The sequence below is a fragment of the Staurois parvus genome, unplaced genomic scaffold (assembly GCF_062004578.1).
Source record: "Staurois parvus isolate SC_StPar_1 unplaced genomic scaffold, SC_StPar_1.0 ptg001484l, whole genome shotgun sequence".
NCBI classification, from domain to species: domain Eukaryota; kingdom Metazoa; phylum Chordata; class Amphibia; order Anura; family Ranidae; genus Staurois; species Staurois parvus.
Window position 1 is genome coordinate 191063 of NW_028319280.1, and position 26777 is coordinate 217839.

The 26777-nt window shown below is 52.1% G+C and overlaps 1 protein-coding gene across 1 annotated transcript in view; it reads right to left on the reverse strand.

Annotated features, from left to right (window-relative positions):
- Nucleotides 1–26777, reverse strand: part of LOC149435585 (SCO-spondin-like) — a 234063-nt gene that overhangs the window by 178537 nt on the left and 28749 nt on the right. Inside the window, 13 exon segments of the mRNA XM_089662513.1 lie at nt 1634–1864; nt 2035–2426; nt 5102–5195; nt 8965–9102; nt 9262–9371; nt 9452–9579; nt 13244–13446; nt 13631–13765; nt 17629–17885; nt 18634–18728; nt 18816–18996; nt 24437–24686; nt 24852–25017. Coding sequence (XP_089518639.1) covers nt 1634–1864; nt 2035–2426; nt 5102–5195; nt 8965–9102; nt 9262–9371; nt 9452–9579; nt 13244–13446; nt 13631–13765; nt 17629–17885; nt 18634–18728; nt 18816–18996; nt 24437–24686; nt 24852–25017 — 2380 coding nt within the window.

Genomic DNA, 26777 nt, shown 5'->3' on the forward strand with positions numbered 1-26777 from the left:
ATGATCTCCAGGCAGCTGGGACCACAGTCACCAAGAAAACAATTGGTAACACACTACGCCGACAAGGACTGAAATCCTGCAGTGCCCGCACGGTCCCTCTGCTCAAGAAAGCCCATGTCCAGGCCCGTCTGAAGTCTGCCACTGAACATCTGAATGATGCCGAGGAGGACTGGTGGGAGTGTTGTGGTCAGAGGAGACCAAAATCCAGCTCTTTGACATCAACTGGCCGTGTTTGGAGGAGGAGGAATGCTGCCTATGACCCCAAGAACACCATCCCAACTGTGAAACATGGTGGTGGAAACATTCTGCTTTGGGGGTGTTTTTCTGCTAAGGGGACAGGACAACTGCACCGCACCAAGGGGACGATGGACGGGGCAATGTACCCTCAAATCTTGGGTGAGAACCTTCTTCCCTCAGCCAGGGCATTGAAAATGGGTGGTGGATGGGTGTTCCAGCATGACAATGACCCAAAACACACGGCCAAGGCAACAAAGGAGCGGCTCAAGAAGAAGCACATTAAGGTCCCGGAGTGGCCTAGCCAGTCTCCACACCTTCATCCGATGGAAAATCTGTGGAGGAGCTGAAAGTTTGAGTTGCCAAACGTCAGCCACCAAACCTTAATGACTTGGAGAGGATCTGCCAAGAGGAGTGGGCCAAAATCCCTCCTGAGATGTGTGCGAACCTGGGGGCCAACTCCAGGAAACGTCTGACCTCTGTGATTGCCAACAAGGGATTGACCACCAAGTACTAAGTCATGTTTTGTGAAGGGGATCAAATCCTTCTTTCCCTCATGAACATGCAGATCCGTCATCATTTGTTAGACGCATTTCTGCTGAATTTGTTGTTGTATTCTGTCTCTCAGTGTTACACCGAACATTCCATTGTTAGACCGATCATTTCTGTGTGAGGGGTGAACATTCCATTGTTAGACCGATCATTTCTGTGTGAGGGGCGAACATTCCATTGTTAGACCAATCGTTTCTGTGTGAGGGGCCAACATTCCATTGTTAGACCGATCATTTCTGTGTGAGGGGCCAACATTCCATTGTTAGACCGATCATTTCTGTGTGAGGGGCCAACATTCCATTGTTAGACCGATCGTTTCTGTGTGAGGGGCGAACATTCCATTGTTAGACCGATCATTTCTGTGTGAGGGGCGAACATTCCATTGTTAGACCGATCATTTCTGTGTGAGGGGCGAACATTCCATTGTTAGACCGATCATTTCTGTGTGAGGGGCCAACATTCCATTGTTAGACCGATCATTTCTGTGTGAGGGGGGAACATTCCATTGTTAGACCGATCATTTCTGTGTGAGGGGCGAACATTCCATTGTTAGACCGATCATTTCTGTGTGAGGGGGGAACATTCCATTGTTAGACCGATCATTTCTGTGTGAGGGGCGAACATTCCATTGTTAGACCGATCATTTCTGTGTGAGGGGCGAACATTCAATTGTTAGACCGATCATTTCTGTGTGAGGGGCGAACATTCACCATCAGGGGGGGCAAATACGCATTTCCTGCACTGTGTGAGAAGAGGACGTCCAGCTCACCATGAACCTTCCCAGCAAAGGACGACCCCCCCACCTGTCCTGGAACGTGATTGGTTGTTCATCGATCGGCCTCCTCACCTGAGCAGATGGCCTCATCCGTGCCGTTGGCGCAGTCGCTGTGTCCGTCGCACACGTTCTCCTTCGGCACGCACAGCCCGTCCGGACACTGGAACTGGGTGGGGTGGCAGAGGCAGCCCCTCTCATCGCTCAGGTCCCCGCAGTCGTCGTGGCCGTCACAGCGGTGGACGTAGCGAACGCACTTTCCTCGTGGGCAGTGGAAGTGGGCGGAGCTACAGCCCGCGGAGCAGCCTGGACAGACAGGAGATGACAATACATTTCAAAGATTGATCGTGATGGGCGGAGCTCCACTTCTCTGGTCACACCCCCGGGCTCCACCCCATGAAATAGGAACTTTCTGGACTCATCCACATCAGCCAATCAGAAACACCGACAAAGAAAGGAGGCGCTGTGTGTGTCACCTGATTCGTCGGAGTCGTCGGCGAAGCCGCAGTCCAGGTCGCCGTCGCAGACGTGGGAGAGCGGGATGCAGCGACCGTTGGCGCAGCGGAACTCGGAGTTGCTGCAGGCGGGCGCGGGGCACCCCCATTCGTCGGAGTGGTCGGCGCAGTCGGCTCTGCCGTCACAGCGGTGCTCCAGGGGGACGCACGGGCCGTTGGCGCAGCGGAACTCCCGCGGGGAGCAGGTCAGGGAGCAGATCTCATCCGAGCCGTCTCCGCAGTCGTCCTCGTTGTCGCAGACCCAGGCGCTCGGCACGCAGCGATCGCTCAGGTGGCAGGAGAATTCGTCCAATCCACAGCGGGGGGCGGAGCACGGCTCATCGGGACAACGCCAGGCGCCGGACTCACAGGAGCTGCAAGAAGATGATCCAATCAGAAATATCACCGGTCCTGAGGGTCCATCTCCTGATCCTACAGGACTACAGAACACCTCCCCGTCTCCTGATCCTGCCACTAACAAACATCCTGTCCCAGGGTGACAACCCTCTCTGACTGTACGCATCTACAGAGGAGCGTTGTCACCCTAGGACAGGACTACAGGACACCTCCCCGTCTCCTGATCCTGCCACTAACAAACATCCTGTCCCAGGGTGACAACCCTCTCTGACTGTACGCATCTACAGAGGAGCGTTGTCACCCTAGGACAGGACTACAGGACACCTCCCCATCTCCCACTAACAAACTTCCTGTCCCAGGGTGACAACTTTCACTCACTGTATGTATCTATGGAGAAGTAGCGTTGTCACCCTAAGTAAGAACTACAGAACATCTCCCTCTCTCCTCATCTCCAACTAAGAAAGTTCCTCCCAGGGTGACAACGCTCACTGACTGCACTATATCTACAGAGTAGTGTTGCCACCCTAGGTCAGAACTACGGAACACCTCCCCCTCTCCTCACCTCCAACTAAAAAAGCTCCTCCTAGGGTGACAACATTTGCTGAATGCACTGTATCTATGGAACAACACTGTCACCCTAAGCCAGAACTACAGAACACCTCCCCCTCCTATACCATAGGGGGAAGGTGGTTTGTAGTCCATGATTACAATGTTGGAGACGACACTGAGGAGGGTGAACTATTTTCAATCTGAAGGTATATATTCCGCCTTCCCCGGCTCCCCTCCCCCCTCATCTACAAACATCTCCATGTCATCACTGGGTCTCTGCACTTCTCTATGCAAGGCAGGCAGATCATGGCTGGTGGGAGGGGCCAGCAGGGGGCTGTACATAGCTTCCCGAAAACATCCCAGCCCCCTGCCTCAGTACTCCTCTCCAGAGCCCTCAGTCCTGAAGCAGTGGGAGGAGTTATTCAAATAGGTGGGTGTCAGTCTGGAGGAGTGGGCGTTCCTAGACAGGCTGCATTTGCATTCAGACCGCCCTAAGAAACGCCCACATGTGATACCAAGTCTCCATGATTGGAAGAGCTGAAATCAAATGAATGAAAGGGGCGGGGCCAGGGACAGTCAGGCTGGGGAGGAAAGGGCCAGGTGATGCTGGACGTCCTCCAGTCAGAACATGAACACTGGTGGATGGAGGAGGGCAGCAGATAATACACCCCCTACTGGATTCCAATGGCCGCCACAATGGCAGTCCTCGGGGGCGGGCCTGACTTCCCACGAGCCAATGATGTGCTCTGTACTAATGAAGAGCAGCCCCTGAACTGGGCTGGCCGAGGTCCTGGAAAAAGAGCCCGCCCTCTTCAGTCCATGAGCCCGCCCTCTACAGTCAATGAGCCCGCCCTCTACAGTCAATGAGCCCGCCCTCTACAGTCAATGAGCCCGCCCTCTACAGTCAATGAGCCCGCCCTCTACAGTCAATGAGCCCGCCCTCTACAGTCAATGAGCCCGCCCTCTTCAGTCAATGAGCCCGCCCTCTTCAGTCAATGAGCCCGCCCTCTACAGTCCATGAGCCCGCCCTCTACAGTCCATGAGCCCGCCCTCTACAGTCCATGAGCCCGCCCTCTTCAGTCCATGAGCCCGCCCTCTTCAGTCCATGAGCCCGCCCTCTTCAGTCCATGAGCCCGCCCTCTTCAGTCAATGAGCCCGCCCTCTACAGTCAATGAGCCCGCCCTCTACAGTCAATGAGCCCGCCCTCTACAGTCCATGAGCCCGCCCTCTACAGTCCATGAGCCCGCCCTCTTCAGTCCATGAGCCCGCCCTCTTCAGTCCATGAGTCCGCCCTCTACAGTCAATGAGCCCACCCTCTTCAGTCAATGAGCCCACCCTCTTCAGTCAATGAGCCCACCCTCTTCAGTCAATGAGCCCACCCTCTACAGTCAATGAGCCCGCCCTCTTCAGTCAATGAGCCCGCCCTCTTCAGTCAATGAGCTCGCCCTCTACACTCAATGAGCCCGCCCTCTACACTCAATGAGCCCGCCCTCTACAGTCAATGAGCCCGCCCTTTACACTCAATGAGCCCGCCCTCTACAGTCAATGAGCCCGCCCTCTACAGTCAATGAGCCCGCCCTCTACAGTCAATGAGCCCGCCCTCTACAGTCAATGAGCCCGCCCTCTACAGTCAATGAGCCCGCCCTCTTCAGTCAATGAGCTCACCCTCTTCAGTCAATGAGCCCGCCCTCTACAGTCAATGAGCCCGCCCTCTTCAGTCAATGAGCCCGCCCTCTTCAGTCAATGAGCCCGCCCTCTTCAGTCAATGAGCCCGCCCTCTTCAGTCAATGAGCCCGCCCTCTTCAGTCAATGAACCCGCCCTCTTCAGTCAATGAGCCCGCCCTCTTCAGTCAATGAGCCCGCCCTCTACAGTCAATGAGCCCGCCCTCTTCAATCAATGAGCCCTCCCTCTTCAATCAATGAGCCCGCCCTCTTCAGTCAATGAGCCCGCCCCTGAACAGGTGAACATAGTGAAGTGATGACATGTATGTCTCTTACATGCCGGGATGGGGCCCCTCCTGACCCTGGGCCCCTCAGTGGCTGCAAGGACTGCTATGGCGGTAGCTATGACCTGGAATCAATGGCTGCTGGCAGGAGCAGAGTGGTGACCCCGGGACAGGGTGGACGGCACACAGGGACCTACCAGTTGCGGCAGCCTTGCTGTACGGCAGCGCCGGCCGGGAATGGAAGATTGTCCCAATAACAAGGACACTCCGACGGTTCCATACAGCTTCCCTCTGTGTGATGGAGAGAGGAGACACATCGATCAGTCTCTATGGTATACAACCCATGAAATTCACTGGAGGACCACCCAGGAGGACCGTCTGCACCCAGGAGGACCATCTGCACCAAGGAGGGCTACCTGCACCAAGGAGGGCTACCTGCACCCAGGAGGACTACCTGCACCCAGGAGGACCGTCTGCACCCAGGAGGACCGTCTGCACCCAGGAGGACCGTCTGCACCCAGGAGGACCGTCTGCACCCAGGAGGACCGTCTGCACCCAGGAGCACCGTCTGTACCCATAGGACTATCTGTACCCAGGAGGACAATCTGCACCCAGGAGCACCATCTGTACCCATAGGACTATCTGTACCCAGGAGGACCAGCTGTACCGAGGAGGACCATCTGCACCCAGGAGGACCATCTGCACCCAGGAGAGCTTTCTGCACCCAGGAGGACTATCTGCACCCAGGAGGACTATCTGCACCAAGGAGGACTATCTGCACCAAGGAGGACTATCTGCACCAAGGAGGACTATCTGCACCCAGGAGGACTATCTGCACCCAGGAGGACAATCTGAACCCAGGAGGACAATCTGAACCCAGGAGGACAATCTGAACCCAGGAGGACCATCTGCACCCAGGAGGACCATCTGCACCCAGGAGGATCATCTGCACCCAGGAGGACAATCTGCACCCAGGAGCACCATCTGTACCCATAGGACTATCTGTACCCAGGAGCACCATCTGTACCCATAGGACCATCTGCACCGAGGAGGACCAGTTGTACCGAGGAGGACCATCTGCACCGAGGAGGACCAGTTGTACCGAGGAGGACCATCTGCACCCAGGAGAGCTTTCTGCACCAAGGAGGACTATCTGCACCAAGGAGGACTATCTGCACCAAGGAGGACTATCTGCACCAAGGAGGACTATCTGCACCAAGGAGCACTATCTGCACCAAGGAGGACTATCTGCACCCAGGAGGACTATCTGCACCCAGGAGGACTATCTGCACCAAGGAGGACTATCTGCACCAAGGAGGACTATCTGCACCAAGGAGGACTATCTGCACCCAGGAGGACCATCTGCACCCAGGAGGACCATCTGCACCCAGGAGGACCATCTGCACCCAGGAGGGCCATCTGCACCCAGGAGGGCCATCTGCACCCAGGAGGGCCATCTGTACCCAGGAGGACCATCTGTACTTAGGAGGACTATCTGCACCCAGGAGGACCATCTGAACCCAGGAGGACCATCTGCACCCAGGAGGACCATCTGCACCCAGGAGGACCATCTGTACTTAGGAGGACTATCTGCACCCAGGAGGACTATCTGCACCCAGGAGGACTATCTGCACCAAGGAGGACTATCTGCACCCAGGAGGGCTATCTGCACCCAGGAGGGCTATCTGCACCCAGGAGGGCTATCTGAACCCAGGAGGACCATCTGAACCCAGGAGGACCATCTGCACCTAGGAGGACTATCTGCACCCAGGAGGACCATCTGCACCCAGGAGGGCCATCTGCACCCAGGAGGGCTATCTGCACCCAGGAGGACCATCTGCACCCAGGAGGGCCATCTGCACCCAGGAGAGCTATCTGCACCCAGGAGGACCATCTGCACCCAGGAGGGCTATCTGCACCCAGGAGGGCTATCTGCACCCAAGAGGACCATCTGCACTTAGAAGGACTATCTGCACCCAGGAGGACCATCTGCACCCAGGAGGACCATCTGCACCCAGGAGGACCATCTGCACCCAGGAGGACCATCTGCACCCAGGAGGACCATCTGTACCCAGGAGGGCTATCTGCACCCAGGAGAGCTATCTGCACCCAGGAGGACCATCTGCACTTAGAAGGACTATCTGCACCCAGGAGGACCATCTGCACCCAGGAGGGCCATCTGCACCCAGGAGGACCATCTGCACCCAGGAGGACCATCTGCACCCAGGAGGACCATCTGCACCAAGGAGGACCATCTGCACCAAGGAGGACTATCTGCACCCAGGAGGACTATCTGCACCCAGGAGGACTATCTGCACCCAGGAGGACCATCTGCACCCAAGAGGACCATCTGCACCTAAGAGGACTATCTGCACCCAGGAGGACTATCTGCACCAAGGAGGACTATCTGCACCCAGGAGGGCTATCTGCACCCAGGAGGGCTATCTGCACCCAGGAGGGCTATCTGAACCCAGGAGGACCATCTGCACCTAGGAGGACTATCTGCACCCAGGAGGACCATCTGCACCTAAGAGGACTATCTGCACCCAGGAGGACTATCTGCACCCAGGAGGGCTATCTGCACCCAGGAGGGCTATCTGCACCCAGGAGGGCTATCTGAACCCAGGAGGACCATCTGCACCTAGGAGGACTATCTGCACCCAGGAGGACCATCTGCACCCAAGAGGACTATCTGCACCCAGGAGGACTATCTGCACCCAGGAGGACTATCTGCACCCAGGAGGGCTATCTGCACCAAGGAGGACCGTCTGCACCCAGGAGGACCGTCTGCACCCAGGAGGACCATCTGAACCCAGGAGGACCATCTGCACCCAGGAGGGCCATCTGCACCCAGGAGGGCTATCTGCACCCAGGAGGACCATCTGCACCTAAGAGGACTATCTGCACCCAAGAGGACTATCTGCACCCAGGAGGACTATCTGCACCCAAGAGGACTATCTGCACCAAGGAGGACCGTCTGCACCCAGGAGGACCGTCTGCACCCAGGAGGACCGTCTGCACCCAGGAGGACCATCTGAACCCAGGAGGACCATCTGCACCCAGGAGGGCTATCTGCACCCAGGAGGGCTATCTGCACCCAGGAGGACCATCTGCACCCAGGAGGGCTATCTGCACCCAGGAGAGCTATCTGCACCCAGGAGGACCATCTGCACCCAGGAGGACCATCTGCACCCAGGAGGGCCATCTGCACCCAGGAGGGCTATCTGTACCCAGGAGGACCATCTGTACTTAGGAGGACTATCTGCACCCAGGAGGACCATCTGAACCCAGGAGGACCACCTGAACCCAGGAGGACCACCTGAACCCAGGAGGACCATCTGAACCCAGGAGGACCATCTGCACCCAGGAGGACTATCTGCACCAAGGAGGACTATCTGCACCCAGGAGGGCTATCTGCACCCAGGAGGGCTATCTGCACCCAGGAGGGCTATCTGCACCTCAGAGGACCATCTGCACTTAGAAGGACTATCTGCACCCAGGAGGACCATCTGCACCCAGGAGGACCATCTGAACCCAGGAGGACCATCTGAACCCAGGAGGACCATCTGAACCCAGGAGAACCATCTGAACCCAGGAGGACCATATGCACCCAGGAGGACTATCTGCACCCAGGAGGACCATCTGCACCTAAGAGGACTATCTGCACCCAGGAGGACTATCTGCACCCAGGAGCACTATCTGTAGACATGAAGGTTATCTGCACCCAGGAGGACTATCTGCACCCAGGAGGACCATCTGCACCAAAGAGGACTATCTGTGTACTGATGGTGCCTTCATCGTTCCTGGGGCCATGGTCACGTGGCAGACCAGAGCGAGGGTTCCCTGAGATCTGATCATGATTTTAGGGGCCTTTCTGGGGTACCAAGGTTGGGGAAGGCTGCTCAGTAGTATTTTCCCGCACTCCTCCCCTGCTGCTACATAAAAGGTGAGGGGAGTTGAGGAGCTGGGCCAACATAGACAACAATTAGACACTAAAGGTGTCACTCCCCATCTGCCGAGTATCACTCTGACACCTAAGGCATGGCCGCTGTTTGCTCACCATGTAGGACCTTCCCCTGTGGACAGAAGCAGCCCTCCACGCAGGACGCAGACGCACATCGCTCCTCCATGTTCCTACAGGTGCGGGGACACGCGGGGCCACAAGCTTCATACACCAGACCGTTATCACACTGCATGGCTGGAAGACACAGATTGTCAGACCTCGTGTTACATGTATGCAGAAATCTTCCACAACCTCCTGCAATTGGTGGTTCGTTGGCCGCGGTGGAACTACAAGACTCAGCATGGAGCATGTCACGTTCCACGGCGTGTCAGAACATTGGGAGGCGATACCTACGGCACAGATCCTGCGACCTCCAGCGGATGTAGATCCCACGCTGGTTACACTCCTCCACATACGTGGCAATGGCCGTACAGAGACAATCGCAGTCACCACCAGAGTCACACCTGGAGAGGACAGAAGAGGTCAGTGGTCTGTGGTGTCACGTCTTCTGAATACACAGCGATTGTCCACTGATATCACCTACCCGCAGGCGTCGTACACACACCAATCATAGAACTGCTGGCAGGGGACCTCCTGATGACACGGCAAGAAGACCGGCTGCATGAGGACGCCACAACTCCTCCTCGCCCAGGTGACCCGATGACTGTTCTCCTGAGAGGAACACGTGAGGCCACAGGAGGTCACTTCACCCTCTACCGATACCACAGCCTGCCCACCAATCACAGTCCTATCCCACCATCCCCCACCAATCACACTTCTGTCCCACCATCCCCCACCAATCACACTTCTGTCCCACCGTCCCCCACCAATCACAATTCTGTCCACCATCCTCCACCAATCACAGTTCTGTCCACCATCCCCCACCAATCACACTTCTGTCCCACCATCCCCCACCAATCACAATTCTGTCCACCATCCTCCACCAATCACAGTCCTATCCCACCATCCCCCACCAATCACAATTCTGTCCACCATCCTCCACCAATCACAGTTCTGTCCCACCATCCTCCACCAATCACAATTCTGTCCACCATCCTCCACCAATCACAGTCCTATCCCACCTTCCTCCACCAATCACAGTTCTGTCCACCATCCTCCACCAATCACAGTTCTGTCCCACCATCCCCCACCAATCACAGTTCTGTCCCACCATCCCCCACCAATCACAGTTCTGTCCCACCATCCTCCACCAATCACAGTTCTGTCCACCTTCCTCCACCAATCACAGTTCTGTCCCACCATCCCCCACCAATCACAGTTCTGTCCCACCATCCTCCACCAATCACAGTTCTGTCCCACCATCCTCCACCAATCACAGTTCTGTCCACCTTCCTCCACCAATCACAGGTCTGTCCCACCATCCCCCACCAATCACAGTTCTGTCCCACCATCCTCCACCAATCATATCCATGTCCCACATCCCCCACCAATCACAGTTCTGTCCCACCATCCTCCACCAATCATATCCATGTCCCACATCCTCCACCAATCACAGTTCTGTCCCACCTTCCTCCACCAATCACAGTTCTGTCCCACCATCCTCCACCAATCACAGTTCTGTCCCACCATCCTCCACCAATCACAGTTCTGTCCACCATCCCCCACCAATCACAGTTCTGTCCACCTTCCTCCACCAATCACAGTTCTGTCCACCTTCCTCCACCAATCACAGTTCTGTCCCACCATCCTCCACCAATCACAGTTCTGTCCACCTTCCTCCACCAATCACAGGTCTGTCCCACCATCCCCCACCAATCACAGTTCTGTCCCACCATCCTCCACCAATCATAGTTCTGTCCCACCATCCTCCACCAATCACAGTTCTGTCCCACCATCCTCCACCAATCACAGTTCTGTCCCACCATCCTCCACCAATCACAGTTCTGTCCCACCATCCTCCACCAATCACAGTTCTGTCCCACCATCCTCCACCAATCACAGTTCTGTCCCACCATCCCCCACCAATCACAGTTCTGTCCCACCATCCTCCACCAATCACAGTTCTGTCCCACCTTCCTCCACCAATCACAGTTCTGTCCCACCATCCTCCACCAATCACAGTTCTGTCCCACCATCCTCCACCAATCACAGTTCTGTCCCACCATCCCCCACCAATCACAGTTCTGTCCCACCATCCCCCACCAATCACAGTTCTGTCCCACCATCCCCCACCAATCACAGTTCTGTCCCACCATCCCCCACCAATCACAGTTCTGTCCCACCTTCCTCCACCAATCACAGTTCTGTCCACCTTCCTCCACCAATCACAGTTCTGTCCCACCATCCCCCACCAATCACAGTTCTGTCCCACCATCCCCCACCAATCACAGTTCTGTCCCACCATCCCCCACCAATCACAGTTCTGTCCCACCATCCCCCACCAATCACAGTTCTGTCCACCATCCTCCACCAATCACAGTTCTGTCCACCATCCTCCACCAATCACAGTTCTGTCCACCTTCCTCCACCAATCACAGTTCTGTCCCACCATCCTCCACCAATCACAGTTCTGTCCACCATCCTCCACCAATCACAGTTCTGTCCACCTTCCTCCACCAATCACAGTTCTGTCCACCATCCTCCACCAATCACAGTTCTGTCCACCTTCCTCCACCAATCACAGTTCTGTCCACCATCCTCCACCAATCACAGTTCTGTCCCACCATCCTCCACCAATCACAGTTCTGTCCACCATCCTCCACCAATCACAGTTCTGTCCACCTTCCTCCACCAATCACAGTTCTGTCCACCATCCTCCACCAATCACAGTTCTGTCCACCTTCCTCCACCAATCACAGTTCTGTCCACCTTCCTCCACCAATCACAGTTCTGTCCACCTTCCTCCACCAATCACAGTTCTGTCCACCATCCTCCACCAATCACAGTTCTGTCCACCATCCTCCACCAATCACAGTTCTGTCCCACCTTCCTCCACCAATCACAGTTCTGTCCACCATCCTCCACCAATCACAGTTCTGTCCACCTTCTTCCACCAATCACAGTTCTATCCACCTTCCTCCACCAATCACAGTTCTGTCCACCATCCCCCACCAATCACAGTTCTGTCCACCTTCCTCCACCAATCACAGTTCTGTCCCACCATCCTCCACCAATCACAGTTCTGTCCCACCATCCTCCACCAATCACAGTTCTGTCCACCTTCCCCCACCAATCACAGTTCTGTCCACCTTCCTCCACCAATCACAGTTCTGTCCACCTTCCTCCACCAATCACAGTTCTGTCCCACCATCCCCCACCAATCACAGTTCTGTCCACCTTCCTCCACCAATCACAGTTCTGTCCACCTTCCTCCACCAATCACAGTTCTGTCCACCATCCCCCACCAATCACAGTTCTGTCCCACCATCCCCCACCAATCACACTTCTGTCCCACCATCCCCCACCAATCACAGTTCTGTCCCACCATCCCCCACCAATCACACTTCTGTCCCACCATCCCCCACCAATCACAGTTCTGTCCCACCATCCTCCACCAATCACAGTTCTGTCCACCTTCCCCCACCAATCACAGTTCTGTCCCACCATCCTCCACCAATCACAGTTCTGTCCCACCTTCCTCCACCAATCACAGTTCTGTCCCACCATCCTCCACCAATCACAGTTCTGTCCACCATCCCCCACCAATCACAGTTCTGTCCACCTTCCTCCACCAATCACAGTTCTGTCCACCATCCTCCACCAATCACAGTTCTGTCCACCTTCCTCCACCAATCACAGTTCTGTCCACCAATCACAGTTCTGTCCACCTTCCTCCACCAATCACAGTTCTGTCCACCTTCCTCCACCAATCACAGTTCTGTCCACCTTCCTCCACCAATCACAGTTCTGTCCACCTTCCTCCACCAATCACAGTTCTGTCCCACCATCCCCCACCAATCACACTTCTGTCCACCTTCCTCCACCAATCACAGTTCTGTTCCACCTTCCTCCACCAATCACAGTTCTGTCCACCTTCCTCCACCAATCACAGTTCTGTCCACCTTCCTCCACCAATCACAGTTCTGTCCACCATCCTCCACCAATCACAGTTCTGTCCACCTTCCTCCACCAATCACAGTTCTGTCCCACCATCCCCCACCAATCACACTTCTGTCCACCATCCTCCACCAATCACAGTTCTGTCCACCTTCCCCCACCAATCACAGTTCTGTCCACCTTCCTCCACCAATCACAGTTCTGTCCACCTTCCTCCACCAATCACAGTTCTGTCCACCTTCCTCCACCAATCACAGTTCTGTCCACCTTCCTCCACCAATCAGGAGTACGTGGTCTGTCCGCCGTGCATTCTCCGTACCGTACACGGGTGCTCAAAGTCATCGCTATGAACCTCCGGACACAACAGGCTCATCCTCCAGCTGTTTCCAAACAGATCCGCCGTGGGTTCCACGATTCCCTGACGACTGGTGAAATCGTTCTCCGTGTCCCCATCAAAGTTCCCGCACAGTCCGCTGACCCTCCCCCGGAATGACGGGTCCAGTTTGACGTAGACGCGGGTCCCTGGAGGGAAGGAAACATGTTATCAGGATACCGGAACAGTCAGGGGGTCACCTGGGCAAGGTGCCGGAGTTCAGTACAGGTGACCCTGGTCACATGACGAGAAGGTCCCGAGCACACCGTGAAACTCCAGACCAGCACACGTGTGAACGCATCCTTCATGTATGTACAGGACGTCGGGGCTCACCTCCATCCCACAGAACGCTGAGTCCCAGCTGGGTGATGAGGATGGTGAAGAGTCCAGCTTGTTCCAGAAGAATCCCGTTCCCGCTGTACATCTTGGGGAGTCTCACCCCCACACCATTCACCGTCACTTCTTTACCTGAGGAGAGATCGTCCACCATCATCATACATCCTATGTGGACCATCGTCATACATCCTATGTGGACCATCATCATACATCCTATGTGGACCATCGTCATGGATCCTCATCATACATCCTATGTGGACCATCATCATACATCCTATGTGGACCATCGTCATACATCCTATGTGGACCATCATCATACATCCTATGTGGACTATCGTCATAAATCCTATGTGGACCATCGTCATGGATCCTCATCATACATCCTATGTGGACCATCATCATACATCCTATGTGGACCATCATCATACATCCTATGTGGACCATCATCATGGATCCTCATCATACATCCTATGTGGACCATCGTCATACATCCTATGTGGACCATCGTCATACATCCTATGTGGACCATCGTCATGGATCCTCATCATACATCCTATGTGGACCATCATCATACATCCTATGTGGACCATCATCATACATCCTATGTGGACCATCATCATACATCCTATGTGGACCATCATCATACATCCTATGTGGACCATCGTCATACATCCTATGTGGACCATCGTCATGGATCCTCATCATACATCCTATGTGGACCATCATCATACATCCTATGTGGACCATCATCATACATCCTATGTGGACCATCATCATACATCCTATGTGGACTATCGTCATAAATCATATGTGGACCATCGTCATGGATCCTCATCATACATTCTATGTGGACCATCGTCATCCATCCTATGTGGACCATCGTCATCCATCCTATGTGGACCATCGTCATACATCCTATGTGGACCATCGTCATGGATCCTCATCATACATCCTATGTGGGCCATCATCATACATCCTATGTGGACCATCGTCATACATCCTATGTGGACCATCATCATGGATCCTCATCATACATCCTATGTGGACCATCGTCATACATCCTATGTGGGCCATCGTCATACATTCTATGTGGACCATCATTATACATCCTATGTGGACCATCATCATACATCCTATGTGGACCATCATCATACATCCTATGTGGACCATCATCATACATCCTATGTGGACCATCATCATACATCCTATGTGGACCATCATCATACATCCTATGTGGACCATCATTATACATCCTATGTGGACCATCATCATACATCCTATGAGGACCATCATCATACATCCTATGAGGACCATCATCATACATCCTATGAGGACCATCATCATACATCCTATGTGGACCATCATCATACATCCTATGTGGACCATCATTATACATCCTATGAGGACCATCATCATACATCCTATGTGGACCATCGTCATACATCCTATGTGGACCATCGTCATACATCCTATGTGGACCTTCATCATACATCCTATGTGGAGCATCGTCATACATCCTATGTGGACCATCGTCATACATCCTATGTGGACCATTGTCATACATCCTATGTGGACCTTCATCATACATCCTATGTGGACCATCGTCATACATCCTATGTGGACCTTCATCATACATCCTATGTGGACCATCGTCATACATCCTATGTGGACCATTGTCATACATCCTATGTGGACCATCATCATACATCCTATGTGGACCATCATTATACATCCTCATCATACATCATGGGTACCCCCAATTATCCGTCACCAATATCCCCTTCCTACCAATCACTGGTACCCCCTAACTATTCATCACCAGTACCCCGTCCTGTTCATCATCGCTACACCCTAACTATTCATGACCAGTAATCCCTTTTTGACCATCATGAGTACCCCCCTTCCTGCCCATCATTGGTATTCCCTTTTTACCCGTCACCAGTAGCCCTTCCTACCCATCACTGGTCTGCCCATCATCAGTACCCCTTCCTACATATCACTGGTACCCCACCTTCTCCCCATCATCAGTACCCCTTCCTACATATCACTGGTACCCCACCTTCTCCCCATCATCAGTACCCCTTCCTACAAATCACTGGTACCCCACCTTCTCCCCATCATCAGTACCCCTTCCTACATATCACTGGTACCCCACCTTCTCCCCATCATCAGTACCCCTTCCTACATATCACTGGTACCCCACCTTCTCCCCATCATCAGTACCCCTTCCTACATATCACTGGTACCCCACCTTCTCCCCACCATCAGTACCCCTTCCTACAAATCACTGGTACCCCACCTTCTCCCCATCATCAGTACCCCTTCCTACATATCACTGGTACCAAACCTTCTCCCCATCATCAGTACCCCTTCCTAGCTATCACTGGTACCCCACCTTCTCCCCATCATCAGTACCCCTTCCTACAAATCACTGGTACCCCACCTTCTCCCCATCATCAGTACCCCTTCCTACATATCACTGGTACCCCACCTTCTCCCCATCATCAGTACCCCTTCCTACATATCACTGGTACCCAACGTTCTCCCCATCATCAGTACCCCTTCCTACCTATCTCTGGTACCCCACCTTCTCCCCATCATCAGTACCCCTTCCTACATATCACTGGTACCCCACCATCTCCCCATCATCAGTACCCCTTCCTACATATCACTGGTACCCCACCTTCTCCCCATCATCAGTACCCCTTCCTAGCTATCACTGGTACCCCACCTTCTCCCCATCATCAGTACCCCTTCCTACCTATCTCTGGTACCCCACCTTCTCCCCATCATCAGTACCCCTTCCTAGCTATCACTGGTACCCCACCTTCTACCCATCATCAGTACCCCTTCCTACCTATCTCTGGTACCCCACCTTCTCCCCACCATCAGTACCCCTTCCTACATATCACTGGTACCCCACCTTCTCCCCATCATCAGTACCCCTTCCTACATATCACTGGTACCCCACCTTCTCCCCATCATCAGTACCCCTTCCTACCTATCTCTGGTACCCCACCTTCTCCCCACCATCAGTACCCCTTCCTACCTATCTCTGGTACCCCACCTTCTCCCCATCATCAGTACCCCTTCCTAGCTATCACTGGTACCCCACCTTCTCCCCATCATCAGTACCCCTTCCTACCTATCTTTGGTACCCCACCTTCTCCCCATCATCAGTACCCCTTCCTAGCTATCACTGGTACCCCACCTTCTCCCCATCATCAGTACCCCTTCCTACCTATCTTTGGTACCCCACCTTCTCCCCATCATCAGTACCCCTTCCTACATATCTCTGGTACCCCACCTTCTCCCCACCATCAGTACCCCTTCCTTCCTATCTCTGGTACCAAACCTTCTCCCCATCATCAGTACCCCTTCCTACCTATCACTGGTACCCCACCTTCTCCCCATCATCAGTACCCCTTCCTACCTATCTCTGGTATCCCACCTTCTCCCCATCATCAGTACCCCTTCCTAGCTATCACTGGTACCCCACCTTCTCCCCATCATCAGTACCCCTTCCTACATATCACTGGTACCCCACCTTCTCCCCATCATCAGTACCCCTTCCTTCCTATCTCTGGTACCAAACCTTCTCCCCATCATCAGTACCCCTTCCTACCTATCACTGGTACCCCACCTTCTCCCCATCATCAGTACCCCTTCCTACATATCACTGGTACCCCACCTTCTCCCCATCATCAGTACCCCTTCCTACCTATCACTGGTACCCAACGTTCTCCCCATCATCAGTACCCCTTTCTACCTATCTTTGGTACCCCACCTTCTCCCCATCATCAGTACCCCTTCCTACCTATCTCTGGTACCCCACCTTCTCCCCATCATCAGTACCCCTTCCTACCTATCTCTGGTACCCCACCTTCTACCTGTCACCAGTACCCCTTTCTACCTATTACTGGAGCCCCACCTTCTCCCCCTCACCGGTACCCTTTTCCCACCCATCATCGGTACCCCCTGCACATCTCACCCACCTTTCAGCAGGTGAACAATGGTATTTCCAATCATCACCACTACAGATTTGGTGCAGGTGATCCCGCTGCTGCCGCAGGGCACGTTCTCGGTGGTGACGGTGAAGAGTCCATGGTTCTCTCTGGCCAGGACATACTGGCAGTCCCCCAGGAAGGTGAACGATCTTCCATCGAAGGTGATGTAATGAGGATCGCCCGTTGCGGTGCAGAGTCCGGCACACTGGTGGTCAGTGCACTCCCAGCGGCGCTCCTTACATACACTGCGGGGAAAAAGAAGATGCCACCATCTGTATCTGACACATGGAAATTCTCCAGGAGTGAGGTCACCATGACCCATGTAACAATGTTCAGATAATCCCACCACAGTCACCACAGCCAATCGGAACCCTCCCCGGCCAATTCCATTTTGGGTATATTGTGGCCTTTCTGAGTTCAAAGTTCAGCATGTAGCCAGTGAAGACCAAACTGCTGATTTGTACACCTGTTCCAGGTTCGGTGAATCACAAAGACAGGAAACTGTGCTTGTCCACTTTTTTTTTTTAAACCTGACCATGAATTCAGGACAGACTCAAATTTTACCCAAATTTCCAAAATTTTATTTTGAGCAAATTATTCAAATTTTATTTTGAATTTCAATTAAGTCAATGAGGGACCATTTTTGATGGTCATTTGTGGCCCTTTGGAGAGCTGCTGGACAAGCTATTGTCACCCAAATGGCATGAGGAACCCCCACTGATCCCCAAATGGGCGTTCCCTGCCCCCTGCCCCCATCCTTTTCCCGGATACTCTCTTCCTGACCCTTTCTTTTCAATTCCCCCTTCTTCCTGTAGACCTCTTTCGTTCCGTATCATCTCCCGTATCCAACTTATTTCCTCTCAGGCCTCAACCCAACAGCCTGTCCTTGTAATATCCCGAGGTGGACCACACGTTCTCATTGGTCAAAGCACATTCCATCGCATCTCATCCAATTGCCCAGTCTTATCGGAGAGACCTCCCTGCCGGGCTTACCAGGTGTTGCAGTCCTTGTTGATGGTCTGGTTGGGCTGGTAAGGTTTTCCATGGTGGTGGCAGGGACAGTCCTCGGGGGGGACACATCGGTTCTCCTGTCACAGGAAGGAAATGACATCACATTACACCTGCGGGGCAAATCCAACCAGAAACCATCAAAATGTTTTTCTAAGAAGACTGACCAGCAGCACTGTGCCGTCCGGACACACGCATCCATCCAAGGCTTCAACGCATGTCTGGTTCTGGCCCACGGTGTCACAGGTGAGCAGGCAGGATCCATATCTATAGACCAGGTCACCGGGACAATAGGCCACCTCAGGGCAGCTGGACCCCCTGCAGTCCCAAAGTCCATTGTCACAGATACTGAAAGATGAAAGAGGATTGGTAAGAGAGAACTTCAACCAGACAGACATCGGGGACAGAGAGACTGAGGAACACCAGAGATTCCGAGACACCCAGGACAGACAGAGAGACTGAGGAACACCAGAGATTCCGAGACACCCAGGACAGACAGAGAGACTGAGGAACACCAGAGATTCCGAGACACCCAGGACTGACAGACAGAGAGACTGAGGAACACCAGAGATTCCGAGACACCCAGGACAGACAGAGAGACTGAGGAACACCAGAGATTCCGAGACACCCAGGACTGACAGACAGAGAGACTGAGGAACACCAGAGATTCCGAGACACCCAGGACTGACAGACAGAGAGACTGAGAAACACCAGAGATTCCGAGACACCCAGGACTGACAGACAGAGAGACTGAGGAACACCAGGGATCCCGAGACACCCAGGACTGACAGAGAGACTGAGGAACACCAGAGATTCCGAGACACCCAGGACGGACAGAGAGACTGAGAAACACCAGGGATCCCGAGACACCCAGGACTGACAGAGAGACTGAGGAACACCAGGGATCCCGAGACACCCAGGACTGACAGAGAGACTGAGGAACACCAGGGATCCCGAGACACCCAGGACTGACAGAGAGACTGAGGAACACCAGAGATCCCGAGACACCCAGGACTGACAGACAGAGAGACTGAGGAACACCAGAGATTCCGAGACACCCAGGACTGACAGACAGAGAGACTGAGGAACACCAGGGATTCCGAGACACCCAGGACTGACAGACAGAGACTGAGGAACACCAGAGATTCCGAGACACCCAGGACTGACAGACAGAGAGACTGAGGAAAACCAGAGATTCCGAGACACCCAGGACTGACAGACAGAGAGACTGAGAAACACCAGAGATCCCGAGACACCCAGGACTGACAGAGAGAGAGACTGAGAAACACCAGAGATCCCGAGACACCCAGGACTGACAGAGAGAGACTGAGGAACACCAGAGATCCCGAGACACCCAGGACTGACAGACAGAGAGACTGAGAAACACCAGGGATTCCGAGACACCCAGGACTGACAGACAGAGAGACTGAGAAACACCAGAGATTCCGAGACACCCAGGACTGACAGACAGAGAGACTGAGAAACACCAGAGATCCCGAGACACCCAGGACTGACAGAGAGAGAGACTGAGAAACACCAGGGATTCCGAGACACCCAGGACTGACAGACAGAGAGACTGAGAAACACCAGGGATTCCGAGACACCCAGGACTGACAGACAGAGAGACTGAGAAACACCAGAGATCCCGAGACACCCAGGACTGACAGAGAGAGAGACTGAGAAACACCAGAGATTCTGAGACACCCAGGACTGACAGACAGAGAGACTGAGAAACACCAGAGATTCCGAGACACCCAGGACTGACAGAGAGACTGAGGAACACCAGAGATTCCGAGACACCCAGGACTGACAGACAGAGAGACTGAGGAACACCAGAGATTCCGAGACACCCAGGACTGACAGACAGAGACTGAGGAACACCAGAGATTCCGAGACACCCAGGACTGACAGACAGAAAGACTGAGGAACACCAGAGATTCCGAGACACCCAGGACTGACAGACAGAGAGAAGGCAGAAACAGACTGCAATACCAAAGAGATAATGATCAGTGAACTACAGGATACATAAAGCATGAGGTGGTATCTCAGTACACAAGTGGCTGGTTGGTTGACGTCCTCGTTACTTAGTTCTGATTATCGCCCTCCTGGTGAATAATTTGGAGATGGTTATTTTCAGCAACTTGGAAAAAGTCGTAACGTGGTTGAGACATTCAATGAAATCAACCTATCCTGTGTGGCTGAGAAAACAGGTCATAGAGTGATTTCATCAGACATCTCCTACCACTGTGTCCATCAATATCTCCGACATCTCCTATCACTGTGTCCACCAACATCTCCGACATCTCCTATCACTGTGTCCACCAACATCTCCGACATCTACCACTGTGTCAACCAACATTTCTTACCACTGGGTCCACTGATATTTCTGAAATCTACCACTGGGTCCACCGACATCTCCAGCATCTACCACTGTGTCCACCGACATCTCCATCTACCACTATGTCCACCAGCTTCTCTTACCACTGAGTCCACCGACATCTCTAGCATCTACCACTGTGTCCCTCAACATCTCCGTCATCTCCTACCACTGTGTCCACTGGCATCTCCGACATCTACCAAGGTGTTCACTGACATCTCTTACCACTGTGGCCACCAACATCTCCAACATCTACTACTGTATCCACCGACATCTCCTACCACTGTGTCCACCGACATCTCCAACATCTACTACTGTATTCGCCAACATCTACTACCACTGTGTCCACCGACATCTCCAACATCTACTACTGTATTCGCCAACATCTCCGACCACTGTGTCCACCAACATCTCCAACATTTCCTGCCACTGTGTCCAAATACATCTCTTACTGCTGTGTCCACCAACATCTCTGACATCTACCACTGTGTCCACCAACATCCCTTTCCACTGTGTCCACCAATATCTCTGACGTCTACCACTGTGTCCGCCGACATCTCTTAACACTGAGTCCACCGACATCTCCAACATCTACTACCGTATTCGCCACCATTTTTGACATTTCCTGCCACTGTGTCCAAATACATTTCTTACTACTGTGTCCACCGACATCTCCGACATCTACCACTGTATCCACCAATATCCCTTACCACTGTGTCCACCAATATCTCCAACATCTACCACTATGTCCACCAGCTTCTCTTACCACTGAGTCCACCGACATCTCTAGCATCTACCACTATGTCCCTCAACATCTCCGACATCTCCTACCACTGTGTCCACTGGCATCTCCGACATTTACCAATGTGTTCACTGACATCTCTTACCAGTGTGGCCACCAACATCTCCAACATCTACTACTGTATTCACCAACATCTCTGACCACTGTGTCCACTGACATCTCCAACATCTACTACCGTATTCACCAACATCTCCGACATCTCCTACCACTGTGTCCACTGGCATCTCCGACATTTACCAATGTGTTCACTGACATCTCTTACCAGTGTGGCCACCAACATCTCCAACATCTACTACTGTATTCACCAACATCTCTGACCACTGTGTCCACTGACATCTCCAACATCTACTACCGTATTCACCAACATCTCTGACATTTCCTGCCACTGTGTCCAAATACATTTCTTACTACTGTGTCCACTGACATCTCCGACATCTACCACTGTGTCCACCAACATCCCTTTCCACTGTGTCCACCAATATCTCTGACATATACCACTATGTCCACCAGCTTCTACTACTGACCCGATCGACCATCAGTGCCATCAACATCTCCCACCACTTACTCCATCCACAAGTGACATCATGATGACCCCATCATCTTCTTCTACTTGCACCATCATCTTCCTCTACCAACTCTGTTATCTGCTACCACAAACCTTATCATCTTCTACCATCATGACCATATAATCTGCTACCACCACCAACTCCATCAACCTCTACCACAGACCCCATTATTTTGCACCACTGACTCCATCATTCTCTTCTCTTCTACTTACCCCATAATCATCTTCTATTACCACCAACCCCATAATTTCTACCACTGACCCCATCAAATTCCACCACTGTCCTCACCATCTTGTACCACCACGTACACATCATCTTTTACTACCAACAACCTCATTATCTTTCACCACCATTCGCTTCATCTTCAACCACCGATTCCAGTATTTTGTTCCATGCGTCCCATCATCTTCCTTCAAATACTCAATTGTCTTCGCCACTGACCCCATAATCTTCTACCATTGTGGCCTCCTTATCATCTATCACCAGTAAACCCATCAGCTACTACCACAGACCCCATTATTTTCCACCACTGCCACTGACTCCATCATTCTCTTCTCTTCTACTTACCCCATAATCATCTTTTATTACCACCAACCCCATCATCTTCTACCACTAACCCCATCAAATTCCACCACTGTCCTCACCATCTTGTACCACCACGTGCTCATCATCTTTTACTACCAACAACCTCATTATCTTTCACCAACATTCGCTTCATCTTCAACCACCAATTCCAGCAGTTTGTTCCATGCGTCCCATCATCTTCCTTCAAAGACTCAATTATCTTCGCCTCTGACCCTATCATCTTCTACCATTGTGGCCTCATTATCATCTATCACCAGCAAACCCATCATCTTCTGCCATTGTGGCCTCATTATCATCTATCACCAGCAAACCCATCATCTTCTACCATTTTGGCCTCATTATCATCTATCACCAGCAAACCCATCATCTTCTACCATTGTGGCCTCATTATCATCTATCACCAGCAAACCCATCATCTTCTGCCATTGTGGCCTCATTATCATCTATCACCAGCAAACCCATCATCTTCTACCATTGTGGCCTCATTATCATCTATCACCAGCAAACCCATCATCTTCTGCCATTGTGGCCTCATTATCATCTATCACCAGCAAACCCATCATCTTCTACCATTGTGGCCTCATTATCATCTATCACCAGCAAACCCATCATCTTCTGCCATTGTGGCCTCATTATCATCTATCACCAGCAAACCCATCATCTTCTACCATTGTGGCCTCATTATCATCTATCACCAGCAAACCCATCATCTTCTACCATTGTGGCCTCATTATCATCTATCACCAGCAAACCCATCATCTTCTACCATTGTGGCCTCATTATCATCTATCACCAGCAAACCCATCATCTTCTGCCATTGTGGCCTCATTATCATCTATCACCAGCAAACCCATCATCTTCTACCATTGTGGCCTCATTATCATCTATCACCAGCAAACCCATCATCTTCTACCATTGTGGCCTCATTATCATCTATCACCAGCAAACCCATCATCTTCTACCACAGAGCTGAATATTCTCCACTACGGACCCCGCCATTATTATTACACCTACTCCATTATCTCCTACCACTGACCTTATCAACATCCTCCAAGGTCCCTTTATTTTCCACCACCAACCCCATCATGTTTCATCTTCCATCACCGACCACATCATCTCATTCCACTGACCCCATCATCTTCCTCCACTGACCCCCATGACATTTCTTCCTCCCTAAGCATTTCTTACTACTCCATCTATCTCCTCCAGAAAAACATCCTTCCATCTCCTTCAGTGGGAAGAGATCTTGGCGGGGTCCAGCGACTCTGATGATTCTTTGCTAGGAGCAGTGTTAGGTAAAGGCCAAACAATCTAGAGATATGGCGGTATAATATACTGTAGAGTAATGTTGAGAATTCATATCATTCAAATAAAATTGTGAAAATAATATTCTAATACATATTCTGAGACAATAAGACCGTCGTATAACACCGCACATCACGATATGTCAAGACTTACCAATTCTGGCACCTCTTCTGAATGGAGCTCCCTGGCTGGAAGGCCTGTCCTCCATGATAACATAGACACATAGCAGGAGGGACACATTGTCCGCTTTCGTCCAGCACCAGGCCCTCTGGACAGTTACATCCAGCCACACAGCCGCTCACCTCTTGGCATGACACGGCTTCATTCAGGCGGAGGTCGGCGCAGGTCTTTTTGCAGGTGGTGGAGCACTCCATGTACACCTGCCCACCTGTACATTGGACAGCTAAGGAGGAGACAACAAGTCATATGATGAAAGACCCCCAACAAACTACCTGCAAAGAGTAGAAAGCCCTCACAGAGGTGACATCAGAGAGTACAAGGGACCCCCATTGGTGCTGCCAAGGTTTAACAGAGAATTATTGGTGGAGGTAGCAGGTCTGAGACTTACGGCAGAAAGTCTTGTTCCTCCAGTTCACCACGGACCCCTCCTGGGCACACTGCCTGGCATATGCCGACACAGCGCTGCACAGACAATCTTTACTGGATGAACAGCCACAGACGTCATACAGACAAAGCTGATGGAACGGCTCCCACTCCACCATGTCGTGACACACCTGGGACCCGGAAAACAGAAAATGTACAAGGATCATTCAAGAGCTGGTCAACCGCTGACCGGATAAGTCCATCCATGTGCCAGCATGCCAGCAATCCTCACCACTCTACCAACTGCTAAAGACTGGAAGGTGGCTTTCTCCATAAAATGATACTCTGCACCTCATACTAAAGACAAGAACCCAACATTCGGCCAGTGGTAGGCATACATGAGTTCTGCATCTTGTTACGCAATGTATATTATGACAGGGTGCAATTGGCTGTTAGAGTTCAGTGGCAGTTAGAGTTCAGTTTTACTCTTTATTAGAGAATGGTTCACAGGACCATAAAAGGTTGAAGTCTCACCTAGGGGTCTTACCCATACAGGGTGAGGGGCTCCAGGATATGTGTTGTATAGAGCAACACAACACGCTTGGTGTTTTTTTTAGGGCTGGGCAAATCTTGGTTTGGTTCCTAAAGCTTGGAGGCTTCGTAGAAACGTCTGTGGGCTGAGGTCTCCAACCCTGTGAGCAACCACCTCCCCAGGACTGTACAGCTGTCCACAATACCTATTAGTTTGGGAGTGATTGTGGCTCAGGGTTCCACCCAAGGAGACAGCTCAGCTCTATCTACGGTGGAAGCCAGAGCAGCTACAGGAGGTGTATGTGTGCACAGGACTTGGTTTGAGCTTGCCTGCAGAAGAGACAAGGGCCTGAAGCCTATGAGGCCAGAGCAAGCCAGGAGGCTGATATGAGGTATTTGTTCTGCTGAGGAACTCTACAAACCCCTGCGAGGCTAATCCTTTGTGTGATGTTTGAACATTTTTGAATTAAAGTGGACAAGACAGCTCTATAATGAAGACTTGGCGAGTAGACTGCATCGATGGAAGCCTTGCACTTGAGCAAATTTCCACAATTTAATTTTTTCCCCCCACTGGACCATGATTGGGGGTTTTTTGCCTTCCTCTGGAAGCCTAGGATTGTGTATATGGAAGTTTTCTATTTGTTTCTTTTTTATACAGTTGCAAGAAAAAGTATGTGAACCCCTTGGGATTACGTGGAGTTTTGCATGAATTGGGCATAAAATGTGCTCTGAACGTCATCTAAGTCACAACAATAGAAGAACACAGTCTGCTGAACATAATACTACACAAACATTAGATGTTGCCATGGTTTCATTGCACATAACATGTAAACATTCACAGTGCAGGCAGGAAAAAGTATGTGAACCTTTGCACTTAATGTGGACTTAATAACTGGTTGACCCTCCTTTGGCAGCAATAACCTCAACCAAACGTTTCCTGTAGTTGCAGATCAGACCTGCACAACGATCTGGAGTCATTTTGGACCACTCCTCTTCACAAAACTGTTTCAGTGCAGCAATATTCTTGGGATGTCTGGTGTGAATCGCTCTCTTAAGGTCATGCCACAGCATTTCAATCGGGTTGAGGTCAGGACTCTGACTGGGCCACTCCAGAAGGCGTTTTCTGTGCTGTTGCAGCCATTGTTTTGTTGAATGACTTGTATGCTTTGGGTCATCATTGTCCTGTTGCATCACCCATCCTCTGCAGAGCTTCAGTTGGCGGACAGATGGTTGTACGTTTTCCTGCAAAATGTCTTGATAAACTCTGGAATTCATTTTCCCATCAATGACAACAATCCGTCCAGGCCCTGAGGCAGCAAAGCAGCCCCAAACCATGATGCTCCCTCCGCCATGTTTCACAGTGGGGATGAGGTTTGATGTTGGTGTGCTGTGCCTTTTTTTCTCCACACATAGTGTTGTG